Source organism: Phocoena sinus, chromosome 2 (assembly GCF_008692025.1).
Source record: "Phocoena sinus isolate mPhoSin1 chromosome 2, mPhoSin1.pri, whole genome shotgun sequence".
In the NCBI taxonomy this organism is placed as follows: Eukaryota; Metazoa; Chordata; class Mammalia; order Artiodactyla; family Phocoenidae; genus Phocoena; species Phocoena sinus.
This window is the reverse complement of record NC_045764.1, coordinates 770982-791332: the sequence shown is the minus strand read 5'-3', so window position 1 is coordinate 791332 and position 20351 is coordinate 770982. Positions and strand designations below refer to the sequence as shown.

At 40.1% G+C, this 20351-nt stretch overlaps 1 protein-coding gene across 10 annotated transcripts in view; it reads left to right on the top strand.

Annotated features, from left to right (window-relative positions):
- The window catches only part of MPP7 (membrane palmitoylated protein 7), a 280676-nt gene that overhangs the window by 188939 nt on the left and 71386 nt on the right, over positions 1-20351 (top strand). For all 10 annotated transcript variants that reach the window (XM_032618449.1, XM_032618459.1, XM_032618434.1 and 7 more), the window contains 5 exons: positions 4863-4944; positions 5477-5562; positions 9296-9370; positions 9550-9746; positions 10222-10286. In XM_032618449.1, the coding sequence (XP_032474340.1) occupies positions 4863-4944; positions 5477-5562; positions 9296-9370; positions 9550-9746; positions 10222-10286 (505 nt within the window). The remainder of the gene's footprint in view (positions 1-4862; positions 4945-5476; positions 5563-9295; positions 9371-9549; positions 9747-10221; positions 10287-20351) is intronic.

Below are 20351 nucleotides of genomic sequence, written 5' to 3'. Positions count from 1 at the left end.
GATGGTCAGGAGCTTGGCAAGTGATTCAGAATGTAATTTTGTTGTCAGACTGAGGTATAATGTGCTGAAATAAGCACTGAGCTTGCATTAGGTGACCTCAGTGGGAGGTTTGCTCTGTGTCCTTATAGCAGCAAGTCGTTTATTGCAGCCTCAGGTTCCTGATCAGAAAATCAGGAGATTAGCCTCTCGTGTGAGTGTTTTGAGTACCACTGACATCCGATGTGCTCGAAATGCTGTGTTAAGTTCTTTGCATTATGCCAGCATCAAATGAACGTGACCTAGAATGATCAGGTAGAAGCTAGTTGACAGCTAGGTTCACAGAGAGAATGGTTTCCTGAGGGAGAGGCAGCGAACACAGATCATGTCGGTATTTGGGAATGGAGAGGAGCAGGGGTGATAGTTTGAGGGGAGGGATGGATGGAAGAATTGCGAGAAGGGGAGAAGGAAACTGGTCAGGTTGCAGGGAACAGGGCTGTTCTCCCTCCCTGTGAGTTTGGAGCAATTTATACCTCTTTTGTCCAGAAGAGTAATTTTTAGACCGGCTGAAGAAAATGAAATTCTCTTAGTGAATTATGAGCCTTAATTTTCAGTGTTTCTTGCATGGATTTTCCTTTTACTTCTTTGAGAACAGGGGTTCTCAGACTCTGGTGTTACTAGGGTTACCTGAGACGCTTACTTCAGACGCAGACTGTAGGGCCTCTGCCCCCAGGAGTCCACGGCGTTAGCTTCAGGTCGGGCCTGGGAATCAAATAGGTTGTAAAACGTGTCGCAGGCCTTCTTGACGCCAGGGTTTGGTCAGCCGTACATGAAAGCCCTTGTTTCAGAAGTCTGACCTGAAATTGACCGTGCCACCTCTTTAAGGAGGCCGTAGGGCGTTGGCAGCGGTCTCCGAGGGACAGTTTTTATTTGTGTCTTAGTGCTCCTTGTTTCTAAACCATTTTACAGAAGTAACAAGAAAAGTCTAACCAGAATGTTAACTTCTCAGTCTAGCCTAAAGCTGTCTACACTCTGTCATCAAAATCACATAGAATAAATTAAAAATAATTATGGAAGAAAATATGTAAGTATTAAAACATTAGATTCCATTTTAATTTACATTTCATCTCAGACTGTACCGTCAGAATGTCGACTTTTGTGCAGTATCACATGAAACGTGCTCTATGTTACTGGGTTTTGATCTTATTTCTAGTACGTTGCCCTAGGAATACATCAAGGAATTGTGATAATAAGGGTTTGGAAAGCAATATGGAAATAGAAAGTGTTCAAGAATGTAGGGATCAGGGCTTCCCTGGTGGCGCAGTGGTTGAGAGTCCGCCTGCCGATGCAGGGGACACGGGTTCGTGCCCCGGTCCAGGAAGATCCCACGTGCCGTGGAGCGGCTGGGCCCGTGAGCCTTGGCCGCTGAGCCTGCGCGTCAGGAGCCTGTGCTCCGCAGCGGGAGAGGCCACAACGGTGAGAGGCTCGTGTACCGCAAAAAAAAAAAAAAAAAAGAATGTAGGGATCAAAAAGAAGATTGAGTCAAGTGCTGGTATCCTGTAGAAAGTGAGAGACCGTTTCTCAGGTCCGTAGTTTACCCTGCACGGGGAGGTAGAATCAGCAGAGAGCAGGCATGTCTATTTCAAGGCCCTATCTGTAGCCATAGGTAAGTATATTTCAGGGCCTATAACAAGTCCTGTAAGTGTTGGAGCGCTTTTCTCCCTCCGCACATCCTGGAAGTGATTTCTTTCAGCCCCTGGCTTTAAAAACCATTTGTGTGCCAGGGACCCCCAGGCCCCTTTCCCTTCCGGACCTTTCGTCTGATCTTTAAATTTGCATGTCCATCCGTCTGCCCAGTGTCTCCATTTGGACGTAGCAGGCATCTCAGTCTTCACGTGTCTGCAAGTAGACTGCTTGTCCGCAGTCTGTTCCAGCCCTGTGGTTCCCCCTCTCAACTGATGGACAGTCCCATCTCTCCAGTTATTCAGTCAAGAGCCATAGAGTCTACCTTTGATACCTCTCTTTCTTTCACATCCCTTTTCCGATCCACTGGGAAATGCTTTCAGCCCTACCGATATATTTCAACACACCTGGACCACTTTTCATTACTGCCCTTCCTGCCAGTCAGATCCGGGCCTCCGTCATCTTTGCCCTCAATTGTTGTGACAGCCTCCTCCTTGTTTGCTTTTTTTTTTTTTTTTTTTTTTTTTTTGCGGTACACGAGCCACGAGCCTCTCACTGCTGTGGCCTCTCCCATTGCGGAGCACAGGCTCCGGGCGCGCAGGCTCAGCGGCCATGGCTCACGGGCCCAGCCGCTCCGTGGCACGTGGGATCTTCCCGGACCGGGGCACGAACCCGTGTCCCCTGCATCGGCAGGCGGACTCCCAACCACTGCGCCCCCAGGGAAGCCCTCGCTCTTCAGTCTCTTCTTAATGGCAGGTGGAGGGGTCCTTCGGATCATGTCACAGCCGCTGTGCAGGTTCTCCGTTTGTTTCGCGGCGCAGTCCAGAGTCCTCCCGGGGACATACAGAGCGCTGCACCGTCCAACTCCCTGCCCCTTCTGACCCACCTGCTGCTGCTTCTCCCCTTTTACGTTGACCCAGACACAGTGGCTTCTTTGTGCTTCTCTGATCGTCCATTTTGCCCTGTTCTTTCGCTTTGGGTAACTCCTTCATCTCCTTCCAGCCTTTTCGTTGAGAGCAGCGTCTTTACATACTGTCTTCCCTCTCCCTGCCCTACCCCCTCCATAGTTTTTACCACCTTCTAACGTGCTGTAGGACAGATCTAATTGTTTCATCTTCTGTCTGTTGTCTGTCTCCCCTGTGAGAATGTAAGCTCCATGAGGGGGAAGAAACACCTGGGTTTCTTTTTTTTTTCAGCAATGTGTCAGAAACCCTTAGACCAGAAGCTGGCACGTAGTAGGTTCTCAGTAAACATTTATCAGCTTCATTGAGCACAGCAGACTGGATGGTTCCATACTGAAAAACCGTAATCCATAGTGGAGCGGGACATTTGTTGCAGTTACCTAATTTTGTGTTACAAACCACCACCCAAAGTTTGTAGCTAAAACAATAATATTATCTCTCACAGTTTTGGAGGTTGACAGGCTCAGTTGGGCAGTTTTTCCTTAGAGTCCCTCCTGTGTAGTTAGACAGGGGCTGAGACTGGAGTCACCTGAGGGTTACTTCATCCCCAGGACTGGTGTCTGGGCTGGGTGGCTGGAAAGCTGGGGGCTGGTCAGGCACCTCTTTTAACAAGTGGCATCTCCACCTGGCTGGCTTGGGCCTCCTCACAGCATGGCTGTACACGTGGTTCCTTACATGGTGGCTGACTTCCCACAGAGCCAGCATTTCAAGAGTTCCAGAAAGCTAGCTGCAAGTCTTCTCACAGCCTTAGGTGCCCCAGAACCATTTCACCACTTGACGTGTGGATACAGCAGGCACACATCAAGAGGGGAGAATTGATGCTCTGCATCTGCAAAAGCAGTGGTTAAGAAAGCAGTTCTCATCAGTTTGCCTTAGACAGGCTCTGACTTTACTGCATCTCAGACTGACTTTGTCTGATCTCAGGCAAATTATAACCATTTGGCATTCAATTTCTCATCTATAAAATACAGATAAGTAATCTTAAGTTAGATAACTAGACCCTTATGACATTAGGCGTACTTTGGTGGGAGAGTTTGAGACACATTGTTAAAGAAAGTGAAGGTTGATCTAATTACACTAATTAGTTATATTAAGGATATTACATTTCCAGTCATCTTGGCTACAAGTTATCTGTTTAAAAGCAGAAATTACCAGTAATTGGAGAGTCTAAGGTTTATGACCATGGAGAGATACCCATTCAAGTCTTCGGCCTCGAATGCATGCGTAGGTGAGGAAAAATGCCACAAAATCATCCTAACACTTAATTATTTAATTTTTTTGCTGTTATTAGATATGTATTTGATAGCTGTCATATACAAAATAAAACGTCATATAGAAAGCACTTACTACAAATGGATTCCTAATTTTGTTTCCATATCTGTTTGGTAATGCTGTACATGTGTTTATCGGCGAACGCGAGAAGAATTCCACCTTCGTGGGGGTGCGCTCTGCCTCCACCTTACGTGCACCTCGTCAGCGCGTGGTGTGATGTTGGTGGCCCATCTAAACCACTGCCAGTTTCTTGGAAGCAAAGTCATGAAAAGGCGTTCAAAGTAACCGTGTGTACCTGATGTTCTGACGAAGAGCGTGCACTTACTTTGCTTCTGAACGTGCATAAGTAAAGAATTTCTGGGTTCTTTTTGAAACTGTTTCCTAATCTCACGCCAAAATGTTAGTTCCGTTTGTACCTAGGTGCAGTCCTAGTACATAAAAACCTCAGAGTAACAGATCTTTTTTTTTTTTCCCCCACTTTCTTTATTATCATTGCTGAGTTCCTTTACTGTAATGTAATAGTGTAACAGAAGGATCACTGAACTAAAGGTCAGGTGATCTGGGTTTTAGTTTTCTAGTTTATATAATCTTTTTTCTCTTCACTTCACCTTCTCCGTTTAGTCTACCTTCTCACAGGGTATTGTAAAGATAAACTGAAATGAGGAAACGCTCTATAAGGGTAAAAGCAAATAGTATTCAAATACAAGGTATTATAATGGAAAGAAGATATTTGTACACTTTGCATAGTACTGAAGAGATTAAAGGTTTCAGAGAGGATCTGTGTGGTAGAAAGTTGTGTGTCTAGTGATAAGTATTTGTGAGCAAATGGCACGACGTCTGTTCCCCCTTCCTTTACTTTTTGTAGCGTTTTTACTTTTTCCAGATGAATGTCCTTATTTCTGTCCTTATTTCTTTCCTACCACCCAGTACACACATTTACCCACAAATACTATTTTTTTTCCTTAAAAGGGAGCTACCATTAAGAAAGATGAGCCCACCGGGGCCGTGGTTGTGGCCAGAATCATGAGAGGAGGAGCTGCAGACAGAAGTGGTGAGAGTTTGAACGTTAGGCGGACGTGGACGGGGCGCGTGGATTTTATGTGTCACATTTCCGGGATGTAGCTAAGAGGATAACAGTCTTTTGATACAATACAGCAAAACAGTAATAAGATATTGTACTCTGTGTTAAAATGTGGGAACCTATTTAAATGGTAAATTTCATTCTAGAATACTTTACGGTCTTAGCTTATGTAGGCTTCCAAGGTTATATTAAGACTTAGTTCAATGTTTCTGATTTGGAAAGTACTACTGAAAGCACACAGCCTTTTAAAAATTTATCTTAAAATGAAAGTAATGTGCATCTCTAGAAAAAGACTGAGGTGCCTCTGCTGTTCCTTTGGCAGCATTGTGATGTTACGGCCTTGGCGAGGCTGGAGCCTCAGCCTCTGAAACCTCAGAGGCCTGAGATGTGTGTCCTTGCGTGCACTGAGGGCACCACACGGTGCTTTCAGGATGGGCACACTGCAAACCACCGTTTCTTTTGTACGTAACACTGCTTACTTTCTGAATTTGCGATTTCTCAGGTCTTATTCACGTTGGTGATGAACTTAGGGAAGTGAATGGGATACCTGTCGAGGATAAAAGCCCTGAGGAAATCATTCAGATCTTGGTAAGCTGAAAATTTACTTAAAAACTGCAGTGAAAATGAGGTTGAATTACTGTATTTCAGACCTGGTTGTGAACACAGGATTTGGATTTAATAGTCCAGGGTTTGGATCCCAGCGCTGTTACTTAATCCCCCTTATGTCCTTGGAAAATACCTTAATCTTTTTATTTCCTCCCTGTTTTCATCTACAGAATGAGAATAAGAAGTGGTAACTCTCTCACTGGAGTGTCTGGAGCGTTAAATGAGCCAATGTAGATCAAGAGTTTGACAGGGCCCATCTCAGATTAGGTCCTTAATACATGGCACGTACTCTGTTGTTGAGGATGCATTTATCTCTGGCTCTAGGGGCTATGCTTTCCGGGTATATAAAAAAGTGAAACTAACTTAGATGTCTTACGAAATCTAAAACGAAATGAAATTATTATAAGCCTTGGCAATATAAATCCTCAAGTTCATTTGTAAGGATAGAATAAAGGGAGACTGTCCCTGTTACATATGAAAACATGTTATTAACTTATAGAGAGTTTAGTATCTCAAAATAGACCTCAGTATATATGAAAATGTAGTGTATGATTAAGATGGCATTTTAAATCAGTGTGAAAGCAGTGAGATCATTTCATAAATGGTATTGGATTAATTGATTATTCAGTTAGAAAAAATAGTCCTTATTTTACAACTCACACAAAAATAAATCCCCTCAAATCAAGTAAGTTTTTTAAAAAGTCATAAAAAGTAGAGAAAGGTTTTTTTAACCTTGATGTGAAATTCAAATAGAAAAATAACTGACGTGATGACTAGAATTGAAAACTTTTTCTACAGTAAAAGATGCTGTACATAAAATTTAAAAGACAAATGAGATCGTAGGCAAAATATTTTCAATTTATATGATAGAAGGCTCATATTTTAATGGATATAGAGAGTTCTTAAAAATCATTAAGAAAGAAACGGTTACAGAAAAATCAGCAAAGTGTATGTACAGAGAATTACAAAAGGAGACACGATGTCTGAAACATATTGGATTGGTGATTATTTAAAAGCTTGGTAATGCCCAGAGTTAGCCAGATTATAAGGGAATAGATATGTTTATATGCTTTTTTTGGTAGAGGGTAAACTAATAGAACCTTTTGAGACGGCTCTCCGAAACTATCCATTTTAAATGTGCATACCCCTTAATCAAGAAATTCAACTGTTGCAAATTAACCCAAAGGAAATAATTTCAAATGTGTATAAACAAGATATTTTAAAGATATTTAGAAACTATCAAGAAGGTTGAATTGATCATCATTCACGTGATGGATTACTGTGAAGCATTCACAATGGCGATAGACCTGTATGACTTAGTAATAATAGTAATCCTAGTAATTGCTTACACTGATTGAGCCCTTAATGATACTGTTCTAAGGGCTTTACATACATCAAGACAGCGGTCCCCCGCCTTTTCGGCACCAGGGACCGGCTTCGTGGAAGACAGTTTTTCCGCGGACCGCAGGGGGGTGGGGGAAGGTTTCGGGATGATTCGAGCGCATCACATTTATTGAGCACTTTATTTCTGTTATTATTACATTGTGATATATAATGAGATAATTGTACAAGTCTCCGTAATGCGGAATCAGCGGGAGCTTCTCTCCACTTGCCGCTCACCGATAGGGTTTTGTTACGAGCCTGCAAGCAATTGACTTATTATGGACTCCGTGCAGTCAGACCTCTCTGCTAATGATGACCTGTATCTGCAGCCGCTCCCCAGCGCTAGCATCACCGCCTCAGCTCCACCGCAGGTCATCAGGCATTAGCTTCTCATAAGGAGCACGCAGCCTGGATCCCTCACGTGAGCGGCTCACGGTAGGGTTCGCGCTCCTGTGAGCATCTAATGTCGCCGCTGATCTGACAGGAGGCGGAGCTCGGGCGGTAATGAAAGCGACGGGAGCGGCCGTAAATACAGATGCAGCTTCGCTCGCCCGCCCGCCCGCCCGCCCGCCGCTCGCCTCCTGCTGTAAGCCCGGTTCCTAACAGGCCACGGACTGTTACGGTCCATGGCCCGGGGGCCGGGGACACCTGCATTAAAACACACACACACAAACTAGAAGAAGGGGAAGGGATTATAGGGAAGACTTGCTTTCTTTCTACTTGCGCAATTTAGTATTATATAAATTCTTAATAAGGTTAGTGAGTTACTTCTGTGATAAGCAGTAACAGTGATATTACCATTTTGAAGTCACTCCTTTATAAAATTCTGATATTTCTACTATTAAACCCCCATTTTATGTGAGTCTCTTTGCTGCACTGGAGCGGCTTCCATATGCTGACAAAAGCTGATTCAATGCAGCTTTTCCCGTCCTGGCTTTCAGTGACTTCATGCTGATACATTGAAACTGGCTGTGATGGGAGTATTCACACCACGGAAACCGGCAGACGGTATCAGTCAGGGCCTTCTTAACAAAATGGAGTCCTGGCCCCCAGCACACACGGATAGCGAGAGCCTCAGGGAGGTCCACCGCCCCTCCCCCTCTCGCCTTTCCTCCCTGTCCGCCTGTCTTCCTAAATATGTACTTAGTGCTTTCACAGAGCTTACCATTTAGTGAGGGTAACAGACATTAAGAAATAATTGGGGGCTTCCCTGGTGGCGCAGTGGTTGAGAGTCCGCCTGCCGATGCAGGGGACACGGGTTTGCGCCCCGGTCTGGGAAGATCCCACATGCCACGGAGCGGCTGGGCCCGTGAGCCATGGCCGCTGAGCCTGTGCGTCCCGAGCCTCTGCTCCGCAACAGGAGAGGCCACAACAGTGAGAGGCCCGCGTACCGAAAAAAAAAAAAAAAAAGAAATAATTGTGTAAGTAATTACATAGATACGGTCATGACAAATGCTAAAAAGAGAGAAGGAATGACGTAAGGGTGTGTTAAAGGCAGACCTACTATTTAAAAACAATTTTTTTGAAGTATAGTTACTTGGCAATGTCGTGTTAGTTTCAGGTGTACAGCAAAGTGATTCAGTTACACACACACACACACACACACACGTATATACATATTCTTTTTCAGCTTCTTTTCCATTGTAGGTTATTACAAAATTTTGAGTAGAGTTCCCTGTGCTACACAGCAGGTCCCTGATAGGAAGACCTACCCTTGTCTGAGGTAGTCAGCAAAGAATTTGGGGTATTGTTGCTTGCTTTAATTAAGTTAGAATAGACAATCTTTTCATCTTTTAATTGATCTGCTACGTTTGGTACTTCTCTTACTAACCAGAATGTAATAGAGATGAGTGTTTTTCATTATTTTTCTGATGAGCGTCGCAACTAATTGAATCATGTATCTATAGCCACATTACTGGCAGTTGTAGGAATTTTGTCCCTGAAACCTGGCTGCTGAGCCTCAGATGCAGTGGTCTGAACCTTGCACACGGTCTGTTCTTGCCATTTAATCCTGTTTAAGGCACTGTGCATATTCTGTCTTTCTATTTTGAAGTAACTCAACATGGATGGTAATACATTCATCGGCATTTTAAAAGTGCACAAGAGGTAAAAGTGGTTTAGTGGTTAATGTTTTTTAACTTATTTGACAAACTTTAGTGCCTTCTCACGTTACAGGAATTTCTACAAAAATAGTTTCCTCGGTTTGTTCTGTCTAAGAGTAGAAACCCCAAGCTTGTAAATTTTTAGAATCGTTTCATTTTCTACCTATTTGACTTTCTTCCTCCTTGGCTCCAGCGGTTTTCTTATAACTCTTTCTTTCCTCTGACGTCAGGCTCAGTCTCAGGGCGCAATCACATTCAAGATTATACCCAGCATCAAGGAGGACACACCATCAAAGGAGGGCAAGGTAACCATTCCTCAGAAACCCTTTTTTTTGTGGGAACCAATGTTTTTCCATTTACTAAATGGAACACAACAAGTTTATCTTAATATTCTATTTCTCAAATAAATCAGAGTTAGAAGAATGTTGGCCGCTTCACATTTGTTTTTTTATATTTATGCATCTGAAACGGAACTTTCTTCCAGATGTTTATCAAAGCCCTCTTTGACTATGACCCTAATGAGGATAAAGCAATTCCATGTAAGGAAGCTGGGCTTTCTTTCAAAAAGGGAGATATTCTTCAGATTATGAGCCAGGATGATGCAACATGGTGGCAGGCGAAGCACGAAGGAGATGCCAATCCCAGAGCAGGCTTGATTCCCTCAAAGCATTTCCAGGAAAGGTGAGTTCCTGGCACAGAATCATGGCCTGTCTTCAGCTGACATTTTGTTCTCTGCAAAATACCATTCCAGCATAGTTGTGATAAAATAAGCACTAAAACCTTGCCTTAGAGTTCCTTATCCCTCAAGTTTGGATTTCTGTTTTGTCTAACGAAGCATGAATAATGACCAAACATAATATGACACTCTCAGGTCATATTCAGTTTTTGTTACAAAACAAATGGAAAATAGCACATTAATATCTGAAACTGTATTGATGTGAAAGATGGAAAAATAAAGAAGAGTGATTTCAGAGTGGGGAGAATTTATAAAAATTTGAAAGTAGAGGATTTATTTCTTAATTTGAGTAGATTGCATTGTGTTCATTTTTTCCTCCAACGTTCCATTTTTTTCTTAAGGCTTTTAATATTTTGGTGTTATGTTAATCTTGGATCTGTACTGAAAATTGATAGGCATATTGACCTTCTTTTCCCCCAGGAGATTGGCTCTGAGACGACCAGAAATACTAGTCCAGCCCCTGCAAGTTTCCAACAGGAAATCATGTAAGTTTGTTAATCAGAATGCAGAGTAACTAAGTCTTGCTGTTTACTTTTGACTGTTACAGCAGGTGTTTGTGGTAGAATAAGAGGTCCTATTACCTGCGATAGCGTTTGGATCATCATTTCACAAGAGCCAACAAGGAACAAATTCACAGTGGGAATAGTAAAGTGAATCTTTTGAAGAAAGGGGTGTTTGGGGTTGTTTATAATAAACCCATGACTCACTCTGTAAGAAAAAAGCTAATAACTACAACTCTCTTTGATTCTGAACTTAGGTACTTTATAATGTAACCTAAAATGCAACTCTTATTTCTCTAAAGCTAGGAGGTTTGGATAAGATATTTCTTGGTAAAGATTGGAGGAAAAAAATCCATCACTTTCTAGGGCACAAAAGCAATTGTGCCTAAAACAGTCATCCTTGTTCTACTTTCTTCCTTGCTTATTTTGACATCACAGTAACTCTGACCTTCAACCGGTCTGTTCAGAGTTATTACCAAACTAGATTAAAAGAAAACAAGAATAAGAAAAACGATGATGTAGGATTACTGGAAAAGAATGGTTTTTCTTTTAACCCAGCCTTCTCTCAGATTCTCTTTACTTCTCACCTCCCACCTCTTGTAAGTCCCCATCCTACTTTATCTTCTCTGCTTCATGGTTCTAGGTAGTTTAAGAGTTTAAAAAAAAAAAAAAAAAAGCCCTTTTGTTTTCAGCATAGAAATTGTACGTTAAAAGGTGAAACGAGCAAATAAATGGTCCTGGAATTTCACACCAACATCTGTTTTTAGTATCGTTGCATTTTTTCCCATCTCCTGTTATTTCTGTCAGTTTGTAGAAGCCTAGAGCCCAGGAATCACGTTATAAGGGAGCCAAACTGCAGTCGAGTATAAATCTCACAAGCAAGCTTCAAGTAGAGCGCTGATTCAAAAGCCTGCTTGTTCTTGCTCTGTTAAGTCTGGGCAGAAGGAAAAAACACTTGTCATAGAATGCCACATGTCCCGTGACATCGAAAGCTTCAAGTTTAACCAGAATGTTGCATTGTTCTTAAGTGTGATGAATTTTCACTGGCAACTCACCCAGTGGAAAGGAGCTCTGAGGCCTCTACCTGACTTGCTCTTTGAGGGTTTTTTACATTTGGGGGCCTGCACATTTCTTATACATTTGGTGCATGGGGGATAAAATGTGTCTAACTTGAAAATGAAATAAATGTGATTCTACTCGAATCTGAATCCATACTCTAATTTGCTTGAGTTTTAGGTAACTTAGAAATGTGTGTAATTGGTTATAATTATGAATTTTCACTTACTTAAAATTTTTGATGTATTTTTTTTTGTTTTAAAGAACTGTGCAAAGTAGAGAGATTGTCTTCTTAATAGCTCTCCCCAAACTGGTTTCAGGATAAATGTGTGTGAGTGTGTGTGTGTGTGAGAGTGTGTGTGTGTGTGTGTGTGTGTGTGTGTGTGTGTGTAGAGCTCTAATTGTAATGGAGGCTATTTTGTCTTTGAATTTACATAATTTCTTTTTTTTTTTATTTAATTTTATTTTTTTATATAGCAGGTTCTTACTAGTGATCTATTTTATACACATCAGTGTCTACACGTCGATCCCAATCTCCCAGTTCATCCCACCGCCCCACCACCCAACCCCTCTTTCCCCCCCCCGGTGTCCATATGTTTGTTCTCTACATCTGTGTCTCTAATTCTGCCTTGCAAACCGGTTCATCTGTACCATTTTCCTAGATTCCACATATATGCGTTAATATACGATATTTGTTTTTCTCTTTCTGACTTACTTCACTCTGTATGACAGTCTCTAGGTCCATCCACGTCTCTACAAATGACCCAGTTTTGTTCCTTTTCATAGCTGAGTAATATTCCATTGTATATATGTGCTGCGTCTTCTTTATCCGTTTGTCTGTTGATGGGCATGTAGGTTGCTTCCAGACCTGGCTATTGTAAATAGTGCTGCAGTGAACATTGGGGTGCATGTGTTTTTTTGAATTATGGTTTTCTCAGGGTATATGCCCAGTAGTGGTATTGCTGGGTCATATGGTAGTTCTATCTTTAGTTTTTTAAGGAACCTCCATACTGTTCTCCATAGTGGCTGTATCAATATACATTCCCTCCAACAGTACAAGAGGGTTCCCTTATCTCCGCACCCTCTCCAGCATTTGTTGTTTGTAGATTTTCTGATGATGTCCGTTCTAACCAGTGTGAAGTGACACCTCATTGTAGTTTTGATTTGCATTTCCCTAATATGAATTTACATAATTTCTTTTATATGTTAATACTCTGGTGTTTGAGTTTCAGGACTTGTCTTTATGGAACGTGGTCGTCCTTTCACCCTTTCTTCCTTTTCTTCTCTCTCTCTATTTTTAACCTAGATTTTGATTCACTGAGAGATGCATTGTTTGTTCTCAGAGGTAGATGTTCTTTACTTTTAAATAAAAAAATAAATCTGATCAATATTATCCAAAGTAAATACAGCGTGTAGTAAATACAGCCTCATTCAGAGAGACCGTATACTTCTGTGAAAATTAAATAAAAGGCCATTGTCTTTATTCTCAAAAAATTGAAATTCCATTTGAAATTCTCTGAGTGTTGTCTCATAAACCCCTGAACTCAAAAGTTATGCAAAAATCATTGCACTGAATCTGAACATTTATTTATTTATTTTTTTAAATTTATTCATTTGGCCTCACTGCATGGCACGTGGGGGGATCTTAGTTCCCTGACCAGGGATCAAACCCATGCCCGTTGCACTGGAAGCGCGGAGTCTCAATGACTGGACTGCCAAGGAAGTCCCTGGCTCTGAACATTTTTATAAGTATTTAAAAGCACTTTGTTTTGTAACCTGTGTATTTGAAAGTGATTTTTTTTTTTTAATGTAACTAAATCTTATAAAGACCATCTGACTCAACACTTCCTGGACTTCAACCTTTGGTACTTAGATTTTTGGAATAGGACATTTGTTATCATGCCCTTTGCTAAATTACAGAATAATACTATGAAGAAAAGCAGAAAGTTGATATAAAATCCTTTATTTTTATATTTTATTTTATTGAAAAAAATCTGTATATATTTTATAATGGATCTATTTAATTACATTGAATAGTCATGGAATAGGTTTTAAGAAAATTTCTGATTTAATATAAAATTTCTAAAAGAATAATTCTCTCATATTGGTGTTTATAAATTTATGAAAAATACTCATGTTGATAAAAATTTTCTGCCCTGAATTTCACAAGTGCTCTTAAAACCTAGGAAGGTATTGGTTAAGCAATGAGTTTAGAATAATGACTTAAAGGTCATTAGCCAGTTAACTTTTTTGACAAATTGATTGCTTTTGTATTAGTAGGATTTTACTCTTTATTTGATTCACAGTGTATCATCATAACTGAAGTCTTCATGGAGGAAGAGTTCATGGAAGATGGCTCTGGTGCTGTAGGGCTTCAGCTAGTGTGCACACAGAGGTCAGAAAGGACTGGAGCACCCCAGTACTGTTATCTCTGCCTTTACATTTGTGCTAGAACTCTGGGTCCGGGCTCCATGGTTAAAAAATCAGAAGCTATGGTAGTACCGACCTCCTCAGGCTTTTAAACTGGCACCCTTATGCGAAACTCTGAGTGTGGGTGGTATTCATCCTTGATGCTTGGTCATTTCCTCTCCTTAGGAATCTTGGCGTATCTAATGCATATACAGAAAACAGGCTCCTCAAACGAGGTGTTCCTTGCTGTGACCAACGTTTGGATTGTTATCAGAAGGACACGGGGTGCGTGTTTGGGGCCCAAGTTAGCACCTATCTCATGTCTCAAGTAGCACGAGGGGCAGCTCTCCTGACAGACACGTAGTAGCTTGCAGTTCTTGTGTCGATAGAATTTACCCTACGGCTTTCCTGCCAGAGCTGATACTTACAGTTCAGTTGTGTATATAAAGTTAGGAGTTAGCTTCTTAGTAGCACAAACATTAACCTTAACGTCAATCCGATGTGACTTATGATAGCACCTAACCTTTGAAAAGAAATATGAATTTCTTTGATTACTTGAAATATTGTTTGTTCCCTTTCTATTGAAACATAAGTATGTAAGTTAGGAGTTAGCTTCTTAGTAGCACAGACATTAACTTTAACGTCAATCCGATGTGACTTATATTGAAATCGAGTCCTTACTCACGTACTGTATTTCACTGCAGAAGGTTCAAGTATGATACTTACTTACGGTGCTTCGTTTCCTTTTTTTAGTTATCAAAGTATAAATAGCTGAACATTTCTAATAATGCTGATTGAATAATAGTAATGAAGACATTTTCTTTTACAAAATAGCTCTAATAGAATTCCAGTAATATATGAGAAATCAAAAATGTACAATTTATTGGCTGTTTAAAAATTAGAAGGTAAAGACACAAAATAATTTAGAATTTGTTTTAACCGATCTTGATGGTTATCATGTGGGTAAAAAAGGAAATATTTGACTGCAGGCAAGAGGTGTCCATTCAAACAGGCTGTCACCACATTCACTGAAAGACAAGTATTTTGTGAAGATCTCAAGCTACCAACAACAGAATTTAAACGCTGAGGAAAAGAGTGAGCTCATTCTTCATGGCACCAGCGTTGTGGAAGACCAAACTTTTGAGAATACTATATATATCGTTGCTCTACAGGTTGTTGTAATACTACTTTCCAAGTTGAATAAGCACCTTCTTCCTGGCATCTTAGATAATGTTTATTTACTGTGTTCACGCTTAAATTTAATTCAGAAATGAACAAATAGATTGCTTATGTTCTTAAATTTCTGTATCTAAAACTTTGACCAACATTTTCTTAATACTGGTGGGATCATGTGTAACAGAAACGTACGGGGTTTTAAAAATACTGGAAATATTTCTTTCCCCTGACGCTCTTCGGGAGATGCCGAAGATCACGGCTCACGTAGAAAGAGGTGTAGATGGATTAAATTGCATCTCTGATTGTTCACACCATGAGATGGTTGAGGTCAAGGCGTTTCTTGCTGCTTCTTTTTCGTCTGTGATATCCTTACCTATATAAAGATGACACTGTCAGGGCGTGTGTTTAGCTTTTCCATCTGAGAGGTTCTAAGCCATATGGTCTCTGGGGACCCGGCGTCATGCAGGTAAGAGGGTTGATCAGCGGTTAGGGGTCTGGTCTTTGGTCATGGATCACTGCAGCCTTTTAGGGGAGATGGCATTGAGCGGTGAGGGGTCTGAGAAAGCAGTTTCTAGAGTGGGGCTCTAACTTTGCCCCCAGACTATCCCACTGATAGAGACCAGCTTCTTCACTTGTCAGGAGTATCAGATATGTCCCACGCAGGGTGACCTCCAGTGACCGGGGAAGTCCCTCCTGCCTGGTGCGCAGAGCTCATCAAGTGCTTTTCACGTGAGCCTCCACGCTCCTTTCTCTGAGGACGGCAAGTCTCTCTTCGTGACCTTGGCCTCTCTCTGTGCTTTTTATAATTGTCACATCCTGCGCGTCCGTGTTTGATGACGTAGCGTGGACTCTTGCTGTGGCCGGGAGAGGAGAGGGCCCCTCCCCAGCTCTCCTGGCAGAGAAACACCTGAGAGGTTGATGTTTCGGGGCGGGCCAGAGGCTGGAGCAGCAGAAGGTGGACGGAAGTAGTCGGGAAGCTTGAAAGAAATGTGTTATTTCCGATGACCTTTCCCCTGACGTGCATTTTCTGGCTTGAAGCTCCAGGTATTAAAAAGTGACTTCTGATGTGATGGTGTAGCATGGTAGTTCAAAACTCAGACTCTGGAGCCAGACCGCGTGGGTCCACAACCCAGCTTTGCCACGTACGACTGCTCCCTCCCTTTCTGCCTCTCATTCCCCATCTGTAAGATGGGGATAATACTTCCGACCTCATAGAGTTGTTGGAAAATTAAGTTTATGCGTTCGACATCCATGCAGCAGTGCCTTACCAAAGAAGAGTCCTGCCACTTATCCCAGCTGTTTTCTGAGGTCTTACCTTCTGTATATTTTCCCCCTTTGTTTTTCCTACTGGATGTCTGTTAAGCATGATACTTGCTATTGGATATTTACGTGTGTGTTGTATCATGCTAGAAATACCATTCTCTTCCTACTTAAGAACTGCAAGGAGGAAACATTCTTTTGAATATTTATGGAGCCTATTTAGGACCTCTTATTAGAATATGAAATATACATATACTACATGTAATTTAAGTTACAGATTTTATTTTGTGGATTGGCTTTGGTGTTTTCATTTGTGTGTGTGTGTGACATGGCTTTTATCATCTGATTTATGTGACGTTGAGTCTTTAATCATGAGTGCAATACTCAAGCCATCCTGCTGTTTCTATCAGAAAATACACTGTTTAACAATCAACTTTACAGCAGAAATGTCTGAGATCACAGGTTGATCAGTCTTAAACACAGCTCGTGTTATTTCTACCTAGATGCCTGGCTTGGCTGTCCTGTGTCCCATCATTCATTGTTTGTTTTCTAATAATTTGTTTTAGATGCACGTGACATTTCAGAGCTACTAAGAAATGAGGATAAATAAACTCACAACTTGAGTGACTCATACTGTGAGCCTGAATAATAATGGTTTGCTTGTCATTTTGGCAAATACTGTCCAAATAGAGCTAATGCAGTTTGAAGGCCCATAGGTATTTGCAAAGTAAACATAGGCTGTTGTGCACTTCCTCCTAAGTGTTTTCTTTGGCTGTCGTGCTGCGTGTGAAGGGAGAAGTGAGCAGAGAACTGTTCTCATCGGTCCTGTTCGCTCTGGAAGGTCATGTAGCAAAATGTCTCCTACCTTGACTTGTGGTTACAATTTGCTTCTGTTAAATTTCCAGTTCTTTTTCCTCCCTCAACTGAAGATGTGTCTCCTAGGTCAAACCTAACTCATAAAGTGCTGTCTTATTAGTAACTTAATCATTTCAGATTACTTCTTAAGATACCTTTCATCAAGTAATATAGACAGAATGAAAAGAAAGGGTTCTGCCTGATTCATTTCATATGTGTAATAAGTTGACAGTTGTCAAGATATTGTTAAATTTACAGGATATGTAGACATTTTAAAGCCGAAATTTGTTGTTTCTAAAATGTTTACTTCTTTTCACTGTTTCCATCATGCAATATCGTCAGTTCTAAACAGATTAGTTTAGAAACAGAACTGTTCCATGAAAATAAATACAATCCCCTTATTGAAGGTATCATTTTGAAAAAAAATACTGATTTTTTTTTTCCTGGTTATTTTCCCCTTTGGGGTATTTAATAAGCTATATGAAGACTTTGTGTTTTTACTGCTTAAGTGTATACATTATTTTTAGACCGTAACTACCATGTAGTCTGAAATGTAGTTTTTCACAAATTCTATTTATTCATTGACTAATTACTTTGAAATATTTAAAATACGTTTGTTTTTTTCCTTTGGCTTTTCTAAGATGAGGAAACAGTTGAGTGTGGTAGGTGGATTTTTTTTGTCCCTTGGATGTAACATCTTCCTACTTTAATTGTATTTTCTACACATTTAATCATATCCTCTTTTTTTTTTTTCTCCTCTTTTTTTTTGTGTGCGCTTCTCAGAGGAAATTAAAGGTACATGTATAAAAGTTTCCCTGCATAGTCTAGTAACTTTGTTTAGTACACGTGTAGAGAATTAAGTTGACCATAGCAAGCAGTTTGTAAAAGATCATGGTACATCCCAACTTTCACCGTAACATTACAGTACCAGCAGTCGTGGTTGGACTTTGTTTTTGAAAGAAATGTACACTTTTTTTTTTGCTTTTGCTTTATATAGCAGAAATATACACAGTATTCTAATGTAGTACATTGTTTTTATCTGTCAGTAGTCTCAAATAAAGATGAATGAAGAAAGCAATGTTATTCAGATACACTGACAGACTTATTATTACATAAGGATGTGAGGAGAGTCTTCTCAACTATTTGATTTCTGCACAGTCTGTGCTGTTAGTTTTAGAAGTATATTTATATAAAGATTAGAAGCCTAAAATAAGTAGGACTCCATGACTTAAGTTAAAATTTTAAGATATGCATAACCCAGTATTCATTTAATTCCTGGAAATAATTAATAGCACATTGTTTATTCTAAAATGTTTTCATCTGTTCATCTTTTTTAAAACAAAATAAAAATAGAAGTACTGTGCCTTTATTCCTTCCCCGCATGGACTCTCTTTTTATCAAAAGAAAGGCTGTATTTTCATTTTAACCTTTCTGTCTACTCCAGTGAGCCAAAATAAGTGCTATATTTTACATATTATCAAAGAGCCTGATTTACAAAAGTAAATTTACTTTTGGGATCAAGTGTTGTAATTTTCTTGACTGTGAAAGTATAAACGTATCAGGCAAGTCTGTTACAATTTTCTTGGAACTGCAGTAAAGGCACTTCCGAAGAAGCTTGAAAAAAGAATTGCATGGTGTTTCACAATGTTGCTGTACACTTAAATATAAAACAGAGTGTTTTGTGTTTAAGAGTAGCACTGTGAGGGCTGTTCTGTGCTGTGCCGTATGATTGTTGGAAGTGATTTATTGTTTTGCATCTGTGGCTGGGCTTCTAACTGTTCTGCTTTGTTTCTTGGCTTCTGTTCTGTCTGCTTTTACACTCCATCCAGAAGATGCTGAATATGGTGGTATCAGCAGTGGAACCTATCTAGGTGAGCAATTGGTCATGGAAGAGGATTTCTTTCTTTCTGTTGCTTTCTTTAAAGCCATGTTTTGTCTTAAATTAGCGTATTTTCATTAGCATGCTCTGGTATCAGCGGGGGGTAGCATGAATCTTTATTTTAAACTGGCTCATTTGGTTGGACACAAAGGAAGTCAGTGTGTGCTTTGGTTTATTATTCAGGAAGCTTCCCAGATGCTCTATTTTTGTAAACCATCATATATTTTTTGATAGAGGGTGAAAAAGCATCTATATATGCCAAGTACGTTTACTGAATTAGTTGTATCTGGACTTTTCTAAATTATCTGGTTAGCTGTGAATTATTCAAAGCTTCTGAATAACTTATGTCTTCCTAAATAACTCTTTGGTTCTGTTTTCTAATGATTTATTATCCCCATAACACTTCCAAAATAACCATCGACTGACCAGTTTCCAGTACAATTAAGCCTTATGATTAACTTGCTCGTCTGTTTTGGAAGGAAACTTTCCAGTTTGGAGATGCCAAGCGATGTTATAAACAAAATTCATGATATCTAGAGATTTGTTAAAGGCATCGGAAGCACCTTCATCTCCATTCAGACCTTTCCGCGCTCTGCCGTGTGTTCAAACACTGACAAATTCTCCACCTGCAGTAGTGAGAGGCAGTGGTGTGGAAACTCAGTTTGAGAGAGAAATCCTTCAACCTCCTTATTTTCAGATTAGTATTGTGTACATGATGATAGTATCTCTTGGTTATTGAAGAAATGTGCCAGATACTGTATTCGGTATTTAGTGCATCTTACCTCTTATACGGTGAGATTGGAGTATTTTATCCACTTTACAAAAAGGAAACTGAGGCTCAGAAAGCTGAAAGGATTTACGTAGACAGTACATGGTGCGTCCTGGTTTCAAATCCACATCTATGTCGATATAATACCTACTGTATCTATATCTGTATATCTATGTCGATATAATACCTACTCTATCTATATCTGTATATCTATGTACATCTATGTCGATATAATACCTACTCTATCTATATCTGTATATCTATGTACATCTATGTAGATATAATACCTACTCTATCTATATCTGTATATCTATGTACATCTATGTAGATATAATACCTACTGTATCTATATCTGTATATCTATGTCGATATAATACCTACTCTATCTATATCTGTATATCTATGTACATCTATGTCGATATAATACCTACTGTATCTATATCTGTATATCTATGTCGATATAATACCTACTCTATCTATATCTGTATATCTATGTACATCTATGTAGATATAATACCTACTGTATCTATATCTGTATATCTATGTCGATATAATACCTACTCTATCTATATCTGTATATCTATGTACATCTATGTCGATATAATACCTACTATATCTATATCTGTATATCTATGTCGATATAATA